The 20,192-nt window shown below is 39.4% G+C and overlaps 1 protein-coding gene and 1 non-coding gene across 6 annotated transcripts in view; both read right to left on the bottom strand.

Annotated features, from left to right (window-relative positions):
• HAO1 (hydroxyacid oxidase 1) overlaps positions 1-20,192 on the bottom strand; it is a 154,075-nt gene that overhangs the window by 97,427 nt on the left and 36,456 nt on the right. For all 5 annotated transcript variants that reach the window (XM_053574539.1, XM_053574538.1, XM_053574537.1 and 2 more), the window contains exons 3-4: positions 16,442-16,697; positions 8,170-8,345 (exon numbers count right to left, since the gene is read on the bottom strand). In XM_053574539.1, the coding sequence (XP_053430514.1) occupies positions 8,170-8,345; positions 16,442-16,697 (432 nt within the window). The remainder of the gene's footprint in view (positions 1-8,169; positions 8,346-16,441; positions 16,698-20,192) is intronic.
• Positions 10,962-11,066, bottom strand: LOC128574310 (U6 spliceosomal RNA). Its single transcript, XR_008376687.1, has one exon. It is a non-coding gene; the product is annotated as a U6 spliceosomal RNA (small nuclear RNA).

Genomic DNA, 20,192 nt, shown 5'->3' with positions numbered 1-20,192 from the left:
ATTTTTACACAGACTTCTATCTCAGCACCTTTAACTTTGTTTTGCACGCAAGATGCTTATTTATATGTCTGTCTTCAACAAGAACAGATTCTCCTTTGGGCCAAGAATTTTAAATTATTTTATTTTTTACAATAATTTTAGCACACGATATGATGAATGTTCGTGGAATAATTAAGTGAGTGAATAAGAGAATGGGTGGACGAATGAATGGTATAGAACCTACAGGTTACTTTTCTTCAGTATTTTCAGTTGCATGTGGCCACAAGAAGGAATACTAGCAGTCATGGATGACAGCTTGGGTGCAAGGAAGGTAAGTGAAGCCGTTGTTTAAATGTGTCTGTAAACCAAGACATACTCATTGAAGTTACGATGCACAAAGATTTTGAACTACGATGATCAAAAAACAGCATAACAAGATTTTCATAAAAGCACAAAATAGGAGGCGGAGCAAGATGGCAGCCGAGTAACAGCTTCCTTGCATCTGGGCACCGTGAGTCTGGGGAGATAGGACTCCAGGCATCTCTGGCTGGTGGGAACTGCCTATCATCACTCCTATGAAGATACAGGGAGTCAGCGAGAGACTTCTGGACCCCAAGAGGAGGACTAAAACAGTGGAAAACCGGCAAGTGGTCGCGTGTGTTCAATCCGTCTAAACCCGCCCACAACTGTAAGTTCAGTAGCAGCGAGACTGCAAACCAGAAAGGCCTTACCTGTGAACTGTTTTGATGTCCTTGGACTTGGCACTGAGTTGAACTGCCTTGGGGAAGGCCTGAGCGGGAGTGCGGAGAACTTTGGCCGTTGTCTAGGGCCCCAGTCTGAGCCGCTGAGCCAGACGGAGCTAATAGTGTTTGGCGGTGGGTCACACGGATCCATTGTCAGTGATCTGCCCCGGCAAGCTCCGCCCTCAGGGTCGCAGAGCTAGAAACGGGTGGGAGCTGGTAACCCAGCAACCAAGTAGCCTAAGGGTGGGGTCTGAGCCGCCTTGCAGCCCTGACCCTCGGGGGCAGAGTGAGACCGGTTTTGGCACACTGAGTAAGTGGATAGCCACTTCAGCAGTGATTCCAGCGAGAAAGCTGGGAAAGCTTCTGCTCAGCAAGTTTACAAGTTCAAAGTGCCTTTCAAGTAGGCCGAAGAGAGATTTAGGGTGTCTACCTGCTGGGGTTTGAGAAATCAGCAGCCTCCAGTCGTATCAGAACTGTGACTAACATCTCATACCCCAGAAGACCACGTGTTGCCCAGACAATATTCAATAACATATACAAACTGCTTTGTTTTTGGTGGTGTATTTTTTTCTTCTTTTTTTTTTTTGGTTTGGTTGTTTTTTTTTGTTTGTTTATTTTGACATTGCTGATGTTCTTTTCTTTTTTTAATTTCAATCTTTTCCACACAGATCCCTTTTTCTTTCTCAATTTTCCTAGTTTAATTATAATTTCCCATTGCTGCCTTTCTAAATAACTTCAACTTCATTTTTGCTAGTGTTTCTACCAATATAATTTGGTTTTTCACCCAATTTTGTCCCCGTAAAGTTTTCTGTTTGCTTCTTTTGGTTTGATTTATAGCATTTTTGTCTTTCCTCTCTACTTGGTGGAGGTGGGGTACTGTGTCTGATCAGGTTAGCAAAGAGCTGCTGACCTCAAGGGAACCACGCAACTGGGCACCCCCAGAAGGTGAGGTTTTTTAAGGTTGTGTCAAAGTACCCTACTGTACACCTATATTGCCCTGTCTCCCTCTTTCTGTGCCTCTCTTCTTTTTGTCAATATTCCTTATACCCACCCCCTCTCCTTTCTCTTTCTTTTTTTCTTATCACTCGGTCCTCCTTTCTTTCATCCCCTTTTTTTGCTCTTCAACCTTCTCACCCTTCTGGTTCTGTAACCCTTACTCCACAGGCACAAGAACTTAAAGAGCAAGAGGAAGTGAAAGGAAAATTAGGGCAAGGAAACAGATAAAAGTAATCACTCATGAGGAAGAATCAGAAGAAAACTCCAGGCAACATGAAGAACCAGTCCAGAACAACCCCACCAAGGGACCATGAGGTAGCTACTGCAGATGATTCCTCCAGTATAGAAATGTTAGGAATGACAGAAAGGGAATTTAGAATACACATGTTGAAAACAATGAAAGAAATGATGGAAACAATGAAGGAAATTGCTAATAAAGTGGAAAATAATCAAAAGGAAATCCAAAAACAGAATCAAATAAGAGATGAACGATATGAAGAATATAAAAAGGATATAGCAGACCTGAAGGAACTGAAACAGTCAATTAGGGAACTTAAAGATACAATGGAAAGTATCAGCAACAGGTTAGACCATGCAAAAGAAAGAATTTCAGAGGTAGAAGACAAAGTTCTTGAGATAACTCAGACAGTAAAAGAGGCAGAAAAGAAGAGAGAGAAAGCAGAACGTTCACTGTCAGAATTATGGGACTTTATGAGGCGTTCCAACATACGAGTTATAGGAATTCCAGAAGGGGAAGAAGAATGCCCCAGAGGAATGGAAGCCATACTAGAGAATATTATAAAAGAAAATTTCCCAAACATCACCAAAGAGTCTGACACACTGCTTTCAGAGGGATATCGGACCCCAGGTCGCCTCAACTCTAACCGAGCTTCTCCAAGACACATTGTGATGAACCTGTCCAAAGTCAAGACAAAAGAAAAGATTCTGCAAGCTGCCAGGAGTAAGCGCCAGTTGACCTACAGGGGCAAATCCATCAGAGTGACCGCAGACTTCTCTAATGAAACTTTCCAAGCAAGAAGACAATGGTCATCTACCTTTAATCTACTTAAACAGAACAATTTTCAGCCCACAATTCTGTACCCTGCTAAGCTAAGCTTCAAAATTGACGGAGAAATCAAATCATTTATGGATATACAAACATTGAGGAAATTCGCCACAAGACCAGCTCTACAGGAAATACTTCAAAGTGTTCTGCACACTGACCACCACAATGGATCAGCAGCAAAGTAAGAACTCAGAAATCATAGGACAAAACCTAACCTCCACACTGATGCAAAAGATAAAACTAAGCAATGGACTCTCACCAAATAAGACAAACAGAATACTACCACACTTATCAATTATCTCAATAAATGTTAATGGCTTGAATTCCCCACTGAAGAGACATAGATTGGCTGACTGGATTAAAAAACACAAGCCATCCATTTGCTGTCTACAAGAAACACACCTGGCCTCAAAAGACAAATTAAAGCTCCGAGTCAAGGGTTGGAAGACAATTTTTCAGGCAAACGGAATTCAGAAGAAAAGAGGAGTTGCAATCTTATTTTCAGATACATGTGGATTTAAAGCAACTAAAGTCAAAAAAGACAAAGATGGTCACTTTATATTGGTCAAGGGAAAACTACAACAAGAAGACATTTCAATTCTAAATATTTATGCACCCAATTTAAATGCTCCCAGATTCCTGAAGCACACCTTACTCAGTCTGAGCAATATGATATCTGATAATACCATCATAACAGGGGACTTTAACACACCTCTTACAGAGCTGGACAGATCCTCTAAACAGAAATTAAACAAAGATGTAAGAGATTTAAATGAGACCCTAGAACAACTATGCTTGATAGATGCATATAGAACACTCCACCCCAAAGATAAAGAATATACATTCTTCTCATCACCCCATGGAACATTCTCCAAAATTGATCATATCCTGGGACACAAAACAAATATCAACAGAATCAAAAAAATTGAAATTTTACCTTGTATCTTCTCAGACCATAAGGCACTAAAGGTGGAACTCAACTCTAACAAAAATGCTCAAGCCCACCCAAAGGCATGGAAATTAAACAATCTTCTGTTGAATAACAGATGGGTGAAGGAAGAAATAAAACAGGAAATCATTAACTTCCTTGAGCATAACAACAATGAAGACACAAGCTACCAAAACCTGTGGGATACTGCAAAAGCAGTTTTGAGAGGAAAATTCATCGCTTTAGATGCCTACATTCGAAAAACAGAAACAGAGCACATCAACAATCTCACAAGAGATCTTATGGAATTGGAAAAAGAAGAACAATCTAAGCCTAAACTCAGTAGAAGAAAAGAAATATCCAAAATCAAATCAGAGATCAATGAAATTGAAAACAAAAGAATCATTCAGAAAATTAATGAAACGAGGAGTTGGTTTTTTGAAAAAATAAATAAAATAGATAAACCATTAGCCAGACTAACTAGAAATAGAAAAGTAAAATCTCTAATAACCTCAATCAGAAACGATAAAGGGGAAATAACAACTGATCCCACAGAGATACAAGAGATCATCTCTGAATACTACCAGAAACTCTATGCCCAGAAATTTGACAATGTGAAGGAAATGGATCAATATTTGGAATCACACCCTCTCCCTAGACTTAGCCAGGATGAAATAGACCTCCTGAACAGACCAATTTCAAGCACTGAGATCAAAGAAACAATAAAAAAGCTTCCAACTAAAAAATGCCCTGATCCAGATGGCTTCACTCCAGAATTCTATCAAACCTTCAAGGAAGAGCTTATTCCTGTACTGCAGAAATTATTCCAAAAAACTGAGGAAGAAGGAATCTTCCCCAACACATTCTATGAAGCAAACATCACCCTGATACCAAAACCAGGAAAAGACCCAAACAAAAAGGAGAATTTCAGACCAATCTCACTCATGAACATAGACGCAAAAATTCTCAACAAAATCCTAGCCAATAGATTACAGCTTATCATCAAAAAAGTCATTCATCATGATCAAGTAGGCTTCATCCCAGGGATGCAAGGCTGGTTTAACATACGCAAGTCTATAAACGTTATCCACCATATTAACAGAGGCAAAAATAAAGATCACATGATCTTCTCAATAGATGCAGAAAAAGCATTTGATAAAATCCAGCATCCTTTTCTAATTAGAACTCTGAAGAGTATAGGCATAGGTGGCACATTTCTTAAACTGATTGAAGCTATCTATGACAAACCCACAGCCAATATTTTACTGAATGGAGTAAAACTGAAAGCTTTTCCTCTTAGAACTGGAACCAGACAAGGTTGTCCTCTGTCACCTTTACTATTCAACGTAGTGCTGGAAGTTCTAGCCAATACAATTAGGCAAGACAAGGAAATAAAGGGAATCCAAATGGGAGCAGAGGAGGTCAAACTCTCCCTCTTTGCTGACGACATGATCTTATACTTAGAGAACCCCAAAGACTCAACCACAAGACTCCTAGAAGTCATCAAAAAATACAGTAATGTTTCAGGATATAAAATCGATGTCCACAAGTCAGTAGCCTTTGTGTACACCAATAACAGTCAAGATGAGAAGCTAATTAAGGACACAACTCCCTTCACCATAGTTTCAAAGAAAATGAAATACCTAGGAATATACCTTACGAAGGAGGTGAAGGACCTCTATAAAGAAAACTATGAAATCCTCAGAAAGGAAATAGCAGAGGATATTAACAAATGGAAGAACATACCATGCTCATGGATGGGAAGAATCAACATTGTTAAAATGTCTATACTTCCCAAAGCTATCTACCTATTCAATGCCATTCCTATCAAAGTACCTACATCGTACTTTCAAGATTTGGAAAAAATGATTCTGCGTTTTGTATGGAACTGGAAAAAACCCCGTATAGCTAAGGCAGTTCTTAGTAACAAAAATAAAGCTGGGGGCATCAGCATACCAGATTTTAGTCTGTACTACAAAGCCATAGTGGTCAAGACAGCATGGTACTGGCCCAAAAACAGAGACATAGACACTTGGAATCGAATTGAACACCAAGAAATGAAACTAACATCTTACAACCACCTAATCTTTGATAAACAAAACAAGAACTTACCTTGGGGGAAAGACTCCCTATTCAATAAATGGTGTTGGGAGAACTGGATGTCTACTTGTAAAAGACTGAAACTGGACCCACACCTTTCCCCACTCACAAAAATTGATTCAAGATGGATAAAGGACTTAAATTTAAGGCATGAAACAATAAAAATCCTCAAAGAAAGCATAGGATAAACACTGGAAGATATTGGCCTGGGGGAAGACTTCATGAAGAAGACTGCCATGGCAATTGCAACAACAACAAAAATAAACAAATGGGACTTCATTAAACTGAAAAGCTTCTGTACAGCTAAGGACACAATAACCAAAGCAAAGAGACAACCTACACAATGGGAAAGGATATTTGCATATTTTCAATCAGACAAAAGCTTGATAACCAGGATCTATAGAGAACTCAAATTAATCCACATGAAAATAGTCAACAATCCCTTATATCAATGGGCAAGAGACATGAATAGAACTTTCTCTAAAGATGACAGACGAATGGCTAACAAACATATGAAAAAATGTTCATCATCTCTATATATTAGAGAAATGCAAATCAAAACAACCCTGAGATATCATCTAACCCCAGTGAGAATGGCCCACATCACAAAATCTCAAAACTGCAGATGCTGGCGTGGATGTGGAGAGAAGGGAACACTTTTACACTGCTGGTGGGACTGCAAACTAGTACAACCTTTCTGGAAGGAAGTATGGAGAAACCTCAAAGCACTCAACCTAGACCTCCCATTCGATCCTGCAATCCCATTACTGGGCATCTACCCAGAAGGAAAGAAATCCTTTTATCATAAGGACACTTGTACTAGACTGTTTATGGCAGCTCAATTTACCATTGCCAAAATGTGGAAACAGCCTAAATGCCCACCAACCTAGGAATGGATTAACAAGCTGTGGTATATGTATACCATGGAATACTATTCAGCTATTAAAAAAAATGGAGACTTTACATCCTTCGTATTAACCTGGATGGAAGTGGAAGACATTATTCTTAGTAAAGCATCACAAAAATGGAGAAGCATGAATCCTATGTACTCAATCTTGATATGAGGACAATTAATGACAATTAAGTTTACGGGGGGGGAAGCAGAAAGAGGGATGGAGGGAGGAGGGTGGGGCCTTGGTGTGTGTCACACTTTATGGGGGCAAGACATGATTGCAAGAGGGACTTTACCTAACAATTGCAATCAGTGTAACTGGCTTATTGTACCCTCAATGAATCCCCAACAATAAAAAAAAAAAAAAAAGAAAAAAATGTTTGAGATGATGGGTATGCTAATTACTCTCATCTGGTCACTGTGCTTTCTATGTTATCAAAACATCACTATGTGTCCCATAAATGTGTACAATTATGATACATAGTATGTCAACTAAAAAACTTAAATTCAAAACAAAATCACAGAATAAGATAGCTCTGGATTTAAACATATCTTCAGTACTTAAAAGTGGTACAGGGCCCATTCTTTTACCTTTATGAGCTCATTGTTTCATACATAAGATGAACTAGTCAAAGCAGGCAGCATGCCTAAAACTATATAGAGGCCATGTGACTCACACATGTTTAATTGAAACCTATGAAAAAAATTTTGATTCAAAGTTGTTATTAGACCCTCATCTAATAAATTCTCATCCTAGAGTCACACAGTCAACACTTCAGTTAAAAAAATATGTTTTGGGCAGTTATCTAAATAACCATACTTAAAAAAAAGTTTTCAAAGGCAAGAAAACATTTTTGTGGGTAAACACATTCACACTCCAAAATTATTACCGTCCTGGGTTCCTCCCCTGTGGGATTTGCATACACGTGGATACTGGGGAAACAGTCAAGTTTCTTATTACCAGCGGCTTGATAATCGAGGATTTTACTATCCTAGTCAGCCATTCTCTACAGAGAGGTGGTGTGGGTTTGACCACACTCAAAACTTAGTGCCAGCCATTGGTAGTTGGAAGGGGCACAAGATAAAGAGAAAAAGCTCTTAAAACAGGTCTGGAGGTCATAATGGCATCCTCAGGGCTTCTCTTTGGTCTAGGAGCAACTGTTGTGGCTTTCAGGTAAAGACATGAACTCACAGCGGTCCTGTAAGATCTTGCCAAGATCCCTGATTCGGTAACAGCTATGAAATAAAGCAGTGGCATCACAATACTTCGAAAAGGGTAACTTTCCACTTCATGAAAGTTTAGCTCTGTTTCACAATATTGCCTAAAAGTAAGAAGATTTTACTCACTAACATGAAAAGTCAGTATTGAGAATTGGAATATCTCTTTTGACTTCCATGTTAATTATGATTAATTAATTATTTGCCCTTAGAATCAGTATGGATTCAAGTAAAGAAATAAACAAACCTCTCAAAATTCCCTTTGCAACAATTGGCAGTGAAGTCAGTCTTCTCAGCCATTTGATATCTTCCCAGCTGATAGATGGGTCTATTTCTTTCGCTACATATGCAGCAAGTCCACTGTTGTCTCCAAAATTTTTCTTAGGAGAAAAAGCTAAATCATTGGTTTCAAAGTTTTTCATCCTGAAATAAAGAGATGCATAAAGTGAGAGACTTCCCAAAGTTCTCTGTATCTTTACAATGATTCATTCAATGAAAAAAGAAGTCACCTTTTCAAATCAATGGACTGTTCACTCATCAAGCATTTATAACTTGATTGCATGCATATTTTCATATTTTGATGTAGAATTCCAGGCTGAATGCAACAATCTATTGGTTTTAATTGGTTTCCCACAGTTTATTTTACAACCTAGGCTGTATTTACACAAACAAGTCAATTCAAGGAAAAAATATGTATGTGGCAAATACCTCCTTTTTTAGCCATTATAGAGGCTGGGAGCCGTGGATCATGCCTGGAATCCTACCACTCTGGGAGGTCGAGGCAGGTGGATTGCCTGAGCTCAGGAGTTTGAGAACAGCCTGAGCAAAAGCAAGACCCTGTCTCTACTAAAAAAAAAAAAACTAGCCAGCATTGTGGTGGGCACCTGGCCACTCAGAAACTGAGAGGGCTCAGGCAAGAGGATTGTTTGAGCCTAAGACTTTGAGGTTGCCATGAGTTATGACGCCATGGCATTCTAGCTCTAGACTCTGTTTCAAATAAATAAATATACAAACAAAGTAATTATAGATACCAATAGACTTGATGCTATTTTCTGCCACCAATGCAAATTAATAGTTATGAAATATATCTGCATGGTATTTCATAATTTATAAAATGATGATTTTATATACCAAATCATCATAATGTTTTCTTCAAAAAACTTTTTAAAAATAAAATTGATACTCTATTATTTTCATTTTAAATAGAAAATAAAAACAAACTTGCACATCAAGTTGCTCCAAAGATAAAACTCCCTAATGGCAGCATATGGGCTCCAACCTAGGTCTCTTGACTTAACTCCTAATTAGATTCTCTTTGCTCAGATCTCAGTTGCACTGGCCACTGTACCAAAATTTCCGAGGCTGAAACTGCAGTGACTTGTTCCCACCTTCTGTCTGTGACCACTGCAGACCCTTTCCTGCCCTGCTGTGGTGGTACCAGTGGTGCCCATGCAGCTTTCACTGCTCCTGGAGCCTGAGTCACCCCCATCACAACAGACTGGAAGCATCAGGTATGATGAAGTCTAGGTACCCCGGCTCCCTCACCCCCAGCTAGACTAACTCTGAGATGAATTCTATATAAGCACCCAGAATCTTCCAGCAGGATCGAACTGCAGTTCCCACAGTTATTGCTGCCTTGAAAACATGCTCTTTGTTCAATGGCTACCCTCCTTTGCTCCATTTTTCTCCTCTGATGGTGTTCACTTTGCCTTTCAAATGAACAACTTGCACTTAAATCGTAGACTCACAGTCTACTTCTAGGGAAAGCCAAACCCAGATGCAACTCCACTGAGCTGTTACCTTCCCTGGTCTCCAATTTTGTTGATCCAGCTTAGCCCACTATTTCCTCAACTTGCTCTAAGAATTTGCTGCTGACACCCTATAGTAGGAGTCTTTCTGCTTGGACTACCATCCTGACTCAGTTTTGGTAGTTCCCCCAAACAGGGCTTGTACCTCTGGTCAGAGGTCGGCTCCATGGATGGCAGTCTGGATACACGATGGCATCATCCCTGTGACTTTGATGTCCACAGCCTCAAATCCAACTGAGAACTCTTTCCCTAAAACTCTGTCTTTGAATGAGGACAATGCCCTGGATTTGCTTTCCTCTTCTGTGTATACAACATAAATTACCCTGCCAGCCAATATCTATTGTGGGTAAAAGTAGAGCTATATGTTGATCTCCAACTTAATCCCAGTTATTTCTTCCCCACCAGCAGCTCTACTAATAAACATAGGAAATATCTTGGAGCCATATATATAAACCTAGAAATATCCAGGTATATTAATTTTCTTATAGACAGGTGTCTCCCTATGTTGCCCAGACTGGCCTCAAACTTATGAGTTCAAGGAATCCTCCCACCTTGGCCTCCTGGGTGGCTGGAACTATCTATAGGTACATGCCATTGGAACTGGTTTATATGCATTATTAAAAAAAAATAAACAATTATGACTTCCTTTAATAGAAAACTATGTTTAATGATTTTACATTTTAGTGTAAATGTAGCCAATGTAAGTGATTGTATAGTTTTGGTCGTATATATTATCATAAGGAAACGAACAGGCTGGGCATGGTGGCACATGCCTATAATCCTAGCACTCTGGGAGGCTGAGGTGAGTGGATTGCCTGAGCTCATGGGTTTGAGACCAGCCTGAGCAAGAGTGAAACCCCATCTCTAAAAATAGCCAGGTGCCGTGAAGGGCACCTGTAGTCCCAGCTACTTGGGAGGCTAAGGTAAGAGAATTGCTTGAGCCCAAGAGTTTAAGGTTACTGTGAGCTATGTTGCCATGGCACTCTACCAAGGGCGACAAAGTGCAACTCTGTCTCCCTCCTCCAAAAAAAATAAGGGCATGAACACTCATATCCCATATTATTTTATTCAAGCTATTAAGTTTTCTTAATAAGGATTTAATAGTTAGTCCTGTAGTTTCATGGTCTCAGTCACTAAAGATCAGAGAAAGTCCAGTTGAGAGTCACAGGGATACCCACCTAATTTCCGGGCTATGGTAGGGATTTCAGCAGAAGTGACTGGGTTTTTTTTTTTTAATATGGAACACTTCATAAATTTGCATGTCATCCTTGCAGGGGCCATGCTAATCTTCTCTGCATTGTTCAAATTGTAGTATATGTGCTGCCAAAGTGAGCACTGGGTATTTTTTTTTAATCAACTCACTTATGGTTATACATTTTATCCCAGGTCTTGGTCTACTGTAATCACCTTAACTTGAAGTGAATTAAGCTAACCTTCTGGCCAATAAATATATTCTTATTATGGAGGCCTATTCTATAATTTTAAATAATATTAAATTCCAAACTTTTCAATAATATTCTTAATAAGAAAACATCTAATCTGTCTACCCCATAGCAAGACCAGAAAAAGAAACAGAAAAGCATCTGTATGTGTATATACTCTGCATGGCACCCCACCCCCATCCCAAACAAGCTGTAGTGTTTCAGCAGGGGTAGGGTGAAAGGGTGAAATGGATAGGAAAAAACAGAAACATGGATAAAATTATATAAATAACTGTTGTTATTCTTGGATGGTGAAATGCAGATCAACACTTGAATGAATGTTGCCTTACAGAAATTTCAGAGCACAATGAAGCCTTGTTGTGAGTCTAAAACTTTGTTCAAAGCCAGAAGCCAAGAAAAAGTTTTCAGATATCTTGACGGAGACTCACAATGGAGTGTTTTACCAATGGCTCCAAAAGAAATCTCCATGAATGCTATTTTTATATGGATTATGATATATATATATAACATTTAAAGTGGTTTCTGATAACCAAAGTATTCCATTTTGTAAGGAAGGAAAGGGGCAACATCAAAATAATAACATACTTAGGGCTTAATTCTCCAAACCCCTAAATGTTTATTGATCCAAAGGCAGGGAACAAGATTTCTTCCCTGTAAAGTATTTATCAGACCATGAGTAGCCTTCAAATCCTTCAAATATACTTTTCAATCAAACATAAAACTTGATTTAGCTTTTAGTAAATTAGCATCAAAAAAGTAAAAGCAAACCCTAAATAAAGGTTAACATCATTAAACAACCAATAGTAAGTCTAATAATGAGTATAGAGTAATATACAATAATATTTGGGTTTGTTTGTTGTTGTTGTTGACAGAGTCTCACTATGTCGCCCTCAGTAGAGTGCCATGGCATCACAGTTCATAGCAATCTCAAACTCTTGGGCTTAAGTGATTCTCTTGCCTCAGCCTCCCAAGTAGTTGGGACTACAGGCACCTGCCACAATGCCTGACTGATATTATTTATATTTGTTATAAATAATAATAACATGGCATTAAAGCTAAAGACATATGTCTCTGTATTGGGTAACTAAAAATTAAAATAACAAGTAGAACCCCACATATCAATACATATCTTAAAGAGAAAGAGAAATTGAGAAAGAGGTTCATAATCCATATAAAGATTGGTGCATGGACCACCAGGGTTTAATTCTGTGGTTTGGCAAACACTTGTGTTGAGGACATAGCCCTGACAATGTCTTCCTCCGGGTGGTTAGGTAGTTAGAAAAAAGATTCAGGGCACAAATTTTAAGTCTGAGCTCAAATTCTTATGGAACTTCTCACTGGAAAATCTCATGTGTTCCAGTACATTTTTATTGATTGATTCAACAATTACTCATTGAATACCTACTATATGCCAGTATTTCAGATGCTTAGGATAAGCCAGTAAAAAAAATAGTCAAACATTGCAGCCCCAATAAATATAATCAGTAAATAAATTATAAAGCATGGTAAAACATAATTACTATAACAATTGTACTTTTCTTTCTACAGAATAAAGAAAAAAGTAGAACAGAATCAGAGGAATGTGAGTTTCCAGAGTCTTGAGTTCACATTTCAAATATGGTAACCAGGCTTGGCTTCACTGGAAGCCATCCGGAGAAGGGAATTAGTAGAGCAGTGTTATTATATTGGTTTCTCGTTGCTGCTGTAACAAATGACCCCAAATGTGGAAGTTTCTAATGACACAAATGTATTACATTACCACTTGACATTCAGAAATCCAGAATAGGTCTTGCTGGAATAAACTTGAGATGCCAACAGGACTGAATTCCATTTCGAGAATCAAAACCATTGATGCCCCTTGCCTTTTCCAGCTTCTAAAGACCGCCTGAATTTTCTGGCTCTGGACATCCCTCCAACCTTCACTTCTATCATTTCATCTCTTTCTCTGGCTCTGACACTCCTGCCTTCTTCTTAATTACATAAAGCCTATTTTAATTACATAAAGGACCATTTTAATTACACAAAGCCTACTAGGTTAAAACAGTACAATCACCTCATGTCAAGATCCCTAGCTATAATCATATCTGCAAAGTCTGTTTTGCCATGTAGAGTAACAGGTTCCAGGGATTAGAAAATGGACATCTTCATCCTATCACACTTATCAATGTGAATGTTTTCCTAACCAAAGTATTTAAAGCCATTGGGCTATATACCAAATTCTCTACCAATCTCTCTCCTCCCTGCCTCTCCCCTCCATCATGTTGTATCTCAGTCCTGATCTTTACTATTGATTTTTATTGTGGATTCCCAATAGAGAGACATGTAGACCCATTCCTAACGTCAATATTTAAAGGAAGTGAGGAAGTTAGAATATTACAGGCAGAGGAGGCAGCTCATGCTAAGGCTCTGGAGCTCAACCCTACCTGGCAAGTTGGAAGCATAGCAAGGATGCCAGAGTGGGAGGGTGGGTAGGACAGAGTGCAAGGCATCGAGGCAGAAAGATGATGGCACTGTCCACACGGCATCTGGCAGGCCTCTTTGACCTGGAGAGTCCCGGGAAGACAGTGGCAGCCTGATGTGTTTTAGCGTGATCTATTAACAAATCATTTCTGGCTTTAAGAAAACAAGGTAAGCACCATGATTAGCCTTGATCTTAGTCAATGATCCGAAATTACTTTTATGCTCTTGAAACTGCCCTGGTGCTACAGTCAAGAGCTGATCTTAACCCCAAGTAAAGGAGCCATGGGGGATGGAGAAAGAAAAGACGCATGTCTCCAACCTCAGGCATCAGCCTGGGGAACTGACTTTATTCCTTGTTTCTTCCAAGAGCAGATGAGAATTCTCACTGCCTCTTAGTTTCAGGAACCTCCACGCCATTAATAATGTACACACACACGCACGTGTGTTTTGCAGATGGGCCAAGCAGAGACTACCAAAACGCTGAACTCTTGCTGGTCGCAGATGCCAAGAATTGGGACCCTCCCCATAACCAGGACAGAGGAAGCAGCAAAATCTGGAAGGAGCCACTGTGCTGCAGACTCATTCCCCTCTGGATTTCCTGCCTCCCTCGCCTGCCAAACCTCACATCTGAAAAGCCAGGCTTCACCTTCTATGAGTCAGGTTGGTTGCGGAAAGAAACCAATTTCATATCAGGCTATAACAGATGATCTTTGGGGGCTCATGTAGCCTCAAGCAGAAGCCTGGACTTCCCATTAGAGTGCTGTGCCTTCGAGAGCCAAATGTGGGCTGCTGGGACTGACCAGAAGGTGCTGGCCAGCTCAAGAGTCCATTTAAGATAAACAACACCAGTGTGTGCTCTGGGGGGCTGGGGTACACCCAGCTGTGGGGTGTTTCCTGTGTTCCCCATAACCTGGATATGTTGCTCATGATTTGATCATCTTCAGACCGGACATATGACAAGCCAGGGAGCCACAGCAAGTTCTGTGCATGCCGACAGCTGAAAAGGGTCTTTGTTTTATGGCCCTTCACGTCATCTGGGCAGAAGCCCAAGAGCAAAAGAAAAGGGGAAAAGCAAATCAACCTTCCTGCCACTCCCTGAGTGTCCTTGGCACCAAAATTGCAAGAGATACTAGCCAGGATTAACAACAGTGCCATCTCCCCCATCTATGTAGTTACTGCTGCAAAACATGTTTTCCTATCCCATGCAAGAAAGTGTTTCTGAAGTTGCAAACAAACAAAAGCCTCATTTATTTATTATCATTGTTGTTATTGTTAATAGTAATAGAACCAAGAAGTGGAAAAGGAAGAGCAAATTCCTTTTCAAATGGCCAAGGGGAAATAATGAGGAATGTTTCCTGTATGAAGCCTAGATAGGGAAAATACGTACTTTAGAAAGTCTTTTTCAAAAAAAAAAGTTAAAGTAGTCAAAATAGAGCAATAATGTAAATCCAAATTTCATATTAAGGAAATTTAAAGTCATCAATTTTCCAGGGAATTTGGCCAGACATAAGACCATGTCCCAAACATATGTTTTTGCTCTCTTCAAAGGCAGGCACTTGGGTAACTGCATCTGGGATGTGTGGAGGGAAGACCAGGCTCTCTTTTGGTCCTTGGCCCACTGCAGGTACACGCATGTATGACGAGTACTTGATACTTCTACAAGACTGCATACTGCCTTCTGCAGTGTTGACACACATCTCAAGCTAAATAGAATATATATGAATTCCTGCACCCACAACTCTTCTTGCCCTCATGTGGAATGCTGGTTTGATTTTGAATCTTTTTGGTTTTGAATTTTTCAGATGGATAAACACAGTATGTTTACTTGTGTCTTCTTTCATCTCCACTCTTTAATCATTTTTCAATCTTCTTAGCTCCATTTTTTTCCAAATACAATTAAAACATAGAGTTTTAATTGGCCTTTATAAAATGAGGGCTAAATGCCCAGAAACACATTCCCTGTGGTCTTTCATACTCCAATAGATATTTGGGGTGGGGGGGAGGGTTCCATTATAAAAATGTCCTTGCTTAAACTAAGATTTTGGTCCCTGTTCACATGCATAGATCCTCAAGGGCTGTTACACATCAAGTCCAAACTGTTATGAAAAACCCAAAGTAGACTTAGGAAATGGGGGAGGAAAACAGTGATGGAGAAAGTAATACATGGTTTAGGGGAGTTCAGATCTTTCCCAGCAAACTGCACGGCCTTCCCAGCCTTGAGTTGAGGTGATTCTAATCATAATATACTAAAGGAAAAAGAGACTTCATTGCTGGTGGACAGGATGGATGAATGGTCTGATAACACCATCATAGCTCACTTTTAGATTATTTGACACATTGTGCTAAGGTGTGTGAGTGACAGAATGAGTGAATAAATGAATTTTCATCCATGCATAAACCACAATGAAAGAAGAGTATTGATAAAAGAAGAAATAAAAGACTAGGGGTCAAAGGTGGGCTCCTTTCATCTCCCCTCTTTTCTCTCTTTTCAATTTCCTTAGCCTTAGTTGTTCCAAATGAAATTAAAAACAAAAAATTAAAGGTAGTTTTTTGATTTCAACAGACAAAGAAATAGAGTTTCAGGATCACAATTGCAAATAGTTGCTTGGTAAGTATCAACCATCTGTTAGGTGACTCATCCTTCCCAAGTCCCTTAATCCACTCTGGTACAAAAATATACTGTCTTTGCTTTTTATCATGAAAGAAGTGTGATTTGCCAGTGATTACCTAGTGAGACCCTGACACTATCATTCTTAGGCATGATTCCTTTCCATCTAAACCAGTGCAGGGCCCATGTGATCATGGTTACCTGAGTTGTGGAGGCAGCTTGAATTGGTTACGCACATCATCGAAGCGGTTGCCCAGGTAAGGGGTGTCCACGGTCACAAATATGGCCTTGTAGCCCATCCCCTCAGCCCGCCGCACCAGCTGCTTGGTGACCTCACGGTCCTTGTATATATACAGTTGCAGCCAGCGAAGGGCCTCCGGACCAGCCTCTGCCACTTCTTCAATTGAGGAGGTGGCCCAGGTGCTCAGCATCATGCCAGTGCCCAAGGAATGACAGGCTGAGAAAGAAAGGAGATTGTCAATGCAGGCCTGGCACTTCTCTGCCTCCCTAGCCTTCAGATTGCAGGTCAAAAGGTAAAGACTCCAAGGGCAATTTGTCAATAAAAAGTTAAATATTTTAAAAGTTAGAAATAGGCGTTCTTTTGCACACTTTGTGTATTGCTCCTAAAAGGAAAAACGACTTAAAAAGGCAAAGATAATGGCCCACATCACAAAATCTCAAAACTGCAGATGCTGGCGCAGATGTGAAAAGAAAGGAACACTTTTACACTGCTAGTGGGACTGCAAACTAATACAACCTTTTTGGAAGGAAGTGCGGAGAAACATCAAAGAACTCAAGCTCAAGACCTCCCATTTGATCCTGCAATCCCATTACTGGGCATCTACCTAGAAGGAAAAAAAAATCCTTTTATCATAAAGACACTTGCAGTAGACTGCTTATTGCAGTTCAATTTACAATCACCAAAATGTGGAAACAGCATAAATGCCCCCAACCCAGGAATGGATTAAAGAGCTGTGGTATATACACACCATGGAATACTATTCAGCCATTTAAAAAATGGAGACTTTACAGCCTTTGATTAACCTGGATGGATGTGGAACACATTATTCTTAGTAAAGCATCTTAAGAATGGTGAAGCATGAATCCTATATATTCAATTTTGATATGAGGACAATTAATGACACAGTGGGGGTGGGGAAAGGGGAGAGCAGAGAGAGAGAGAAAAGGAGGGAGGGGAGTGGGTCTTGGTGTGTTACACACCTTTTGGGGGCAAGGCACAATTTCTAAGAAGGACTTTACCTAACAAATGCAATCAGTGTAACCTGGTTTCTTGTACCCTCAATGAATCCCCAAAAGTAAAAAAATAAAAAAGAGAGAGTGAGAGAGAAAGGCAAAGATATGTGCACGGGCTTAGTATCTCTCTCTTTCTTTCTATAGCTCTATAGCTCTTCTCCAAAATGGAACATTTAAAGGTAATGTGATTGCGATGGCTAATTTTGCATGTCAACTTGGCTTCGCCGTGATGCCTAGATGTTTGCTCAAACACATCTGGATATTACTGTGAAGATACTTTGTAGATAAGATTAACATTAAATCAGAAGACTTTGAGCAAATCAGATTTCTGGCATGATGTAGATTGGCCTCATCCAATTGGTTAAAGGCCTGAAGACTAAGACTGGCCCTGCCTGAGGAAAATGAAGAGGGGATTATGCCAGCAGGTGAAGTTCAAACTGGAGCTGCAACATCAACTCTGCCCTGGGACCCTGGCCTTCATGCCTCTCTGCACAGTTTGAACTCTCCAGCCTTCACAATGTAGGAAGCCACTTCCTGAAAATAAATACCTACCTATCTATGGACCCGTAGATGCAGATACAGACATATGTATATCTCCCTCTCTGTCTGGAAAAATACTGAGCTGTATACACATATATCAAGGGAGAGAGAGAGATCTTTTTGGTTCCTTTTCTCTATGAAACCCTATTACAATTATAAAAGAATATTTACAAATGTATGGACATATAATGATATTTAAGATATAAAGCTATATTAAGGAAAGAAAAAAGAGTTTAAAATGATTCCACATTTATACCAATGTAATTACTGGTATACCAATATGAATCTAAATAAACTCAATGCCAAGAATGAATGGGTGAATTATAGGTAATTTTATTATTTTATTCCTTTATAATTATTTTATTTTATTAAAGATATATTCTATCACTGTTGTCTTTCATAATTTTATAAAATATGCATGCTGTATATCCCAAGTAGACTCGCGTCCTTTTGAAAAAAGTATCAAGAGAGGAACAGAAAAATGAAAAATTAAATAGTCATCTAACCAATAGTTTTTGAGAATATTTGGAAGAACATGCGTGATAAGCTTTCCTCCAAAGATAGGGAGTAAAACTGAAGTCAGCTTTAGCGAGAGAGAAACTAATATAGTGTTTAATGCCACATACAGAGCATGCTGGGAGATAAATTAAAAATACAAAAAATCTACTCCACAACTTCAAGCCATTCAGCTTATCTGAGTGCTCAGCATGTATAAAAGGGCAGTTAAGGCAGTTGTCTTAAGTGACACTCTAAGCATGATGATAAGAATCAAGTGAGTCACTGTTTATAAAGCTACACTGAGAGGTTAAAAAGCTTCCATGTTTCTCAAACTTTAGAGGACAACCAAGTCTCGTGGAGGGTTTATGAAAACACAGATGGCTGGGTCCCACCCACAGAGTTTCTGGTTCAGTAATCCGAGCTGAGGCCCAAGAATTTGCCTTTTTAACCAGCTCCCAGATTTTGCTGATACTGCCAAGCACTGGCTCACATTCTGACATTTGAAGAGTAGCATAATCATTTGATAGTAAAGGTCTAAGTTCAGAAAGTAATGAAATGGATTTTTTTTTAAATATGTTACTTTTCCTATGCCTTTAAACTAAAGGTGTTTTTCATCTATATTATTCAGGTCAATAGTCAAATAGAGATGCTCTAAGCTGGAGAGAATCAAGTCTATAGGTCCCAGATCTGTTCCCCTTCTCGAAGACCTCTTTTGAGAATTTCTGTCATAGGGACTTGGGATTTGCAAATATTATCAAAAAACCATATTTTATTAAACCACATGTATGAACGTATGGATCATTGTCTGATACTCATTAAGATCTGAATATATGGGAAATAACTCCAGGCCACCCCATTGCACAACAGAGGGAATATCAGGGGACATTGATTGCTTGGGTCAGAATCCTCTATCCATCAATTTACCAAAAAAAAAAATTATGTCTCCAAGAGGAAGTTACCTAACTAAGGTCACACAGAGATGAACAAAGTAGAATGGATGAGAACCCAGCATGTCTGACCATTTCCCCAGGGCAATGACCTTTCTAAATTTCCCAAACTCCCTGGTAGCAAACATAGACACATGTACTCCCTCAATATTTCAGAGTCATGACACCCAGGAGAGTAGGTTTGCAGGTACCCTACTTGCGACAGAGTCCTGCTAACTGCTCTGGGTAGGCATGGAGTCTCAGAACTCAACAGGAAGGCCTGCCACATAACTTAAGTGCACCATGTGGACGTGCAAAGGGGTCCAGCCATAGGGACATCAAAATCCACAGAAAGATCTTGAATTCATAGGAAATATCTATTGGCATTCCACATAAATTGTCAAAATGCCACAAAACAATGCACAAATTATGTCTGTTTCACCCAAACTATCTAAACTTAAAGGAATTGTCAGCCCTCGCAAGCATTTTGCCCAAATTCCTGGGGTCTGACCATCCAGAGAAAAGCAAGGCCAATCCATGCCACATATTTCTTTCTCTGATGCAAATGGCTTCTGGAATTATTTCTGATCAACGTTCATTTTCTAAATATTAAATTATATGGGGCTACAGAGTTCTCAGAATTCTAATTTACCATTGTTTCCAATAACAGATATCCAGTGAATATTTGCTGATTAAGTAAATTATTTCAAGAGAATTCTCCTGGTTGTAGAGAG

This window comes from Nycticebus coucang, chromosome 21, assembly GCF_027406575.1.
Source record: "Nycticebus coucang isolate mNycCou1 chromosome 21, mNycCou1.pri, whole genome shotgun sequence".
Lineage (NCBI taxonomy): Eukaryota > Metazoa > Chordata > Mammalia > Primates > Lorisidae > Nycticebus > Nycticebus coucang.
Note: the sequence above shows the minus strand (reverse complement) of the source record. Positions and strands in the feature narration are given on the sequence as shown.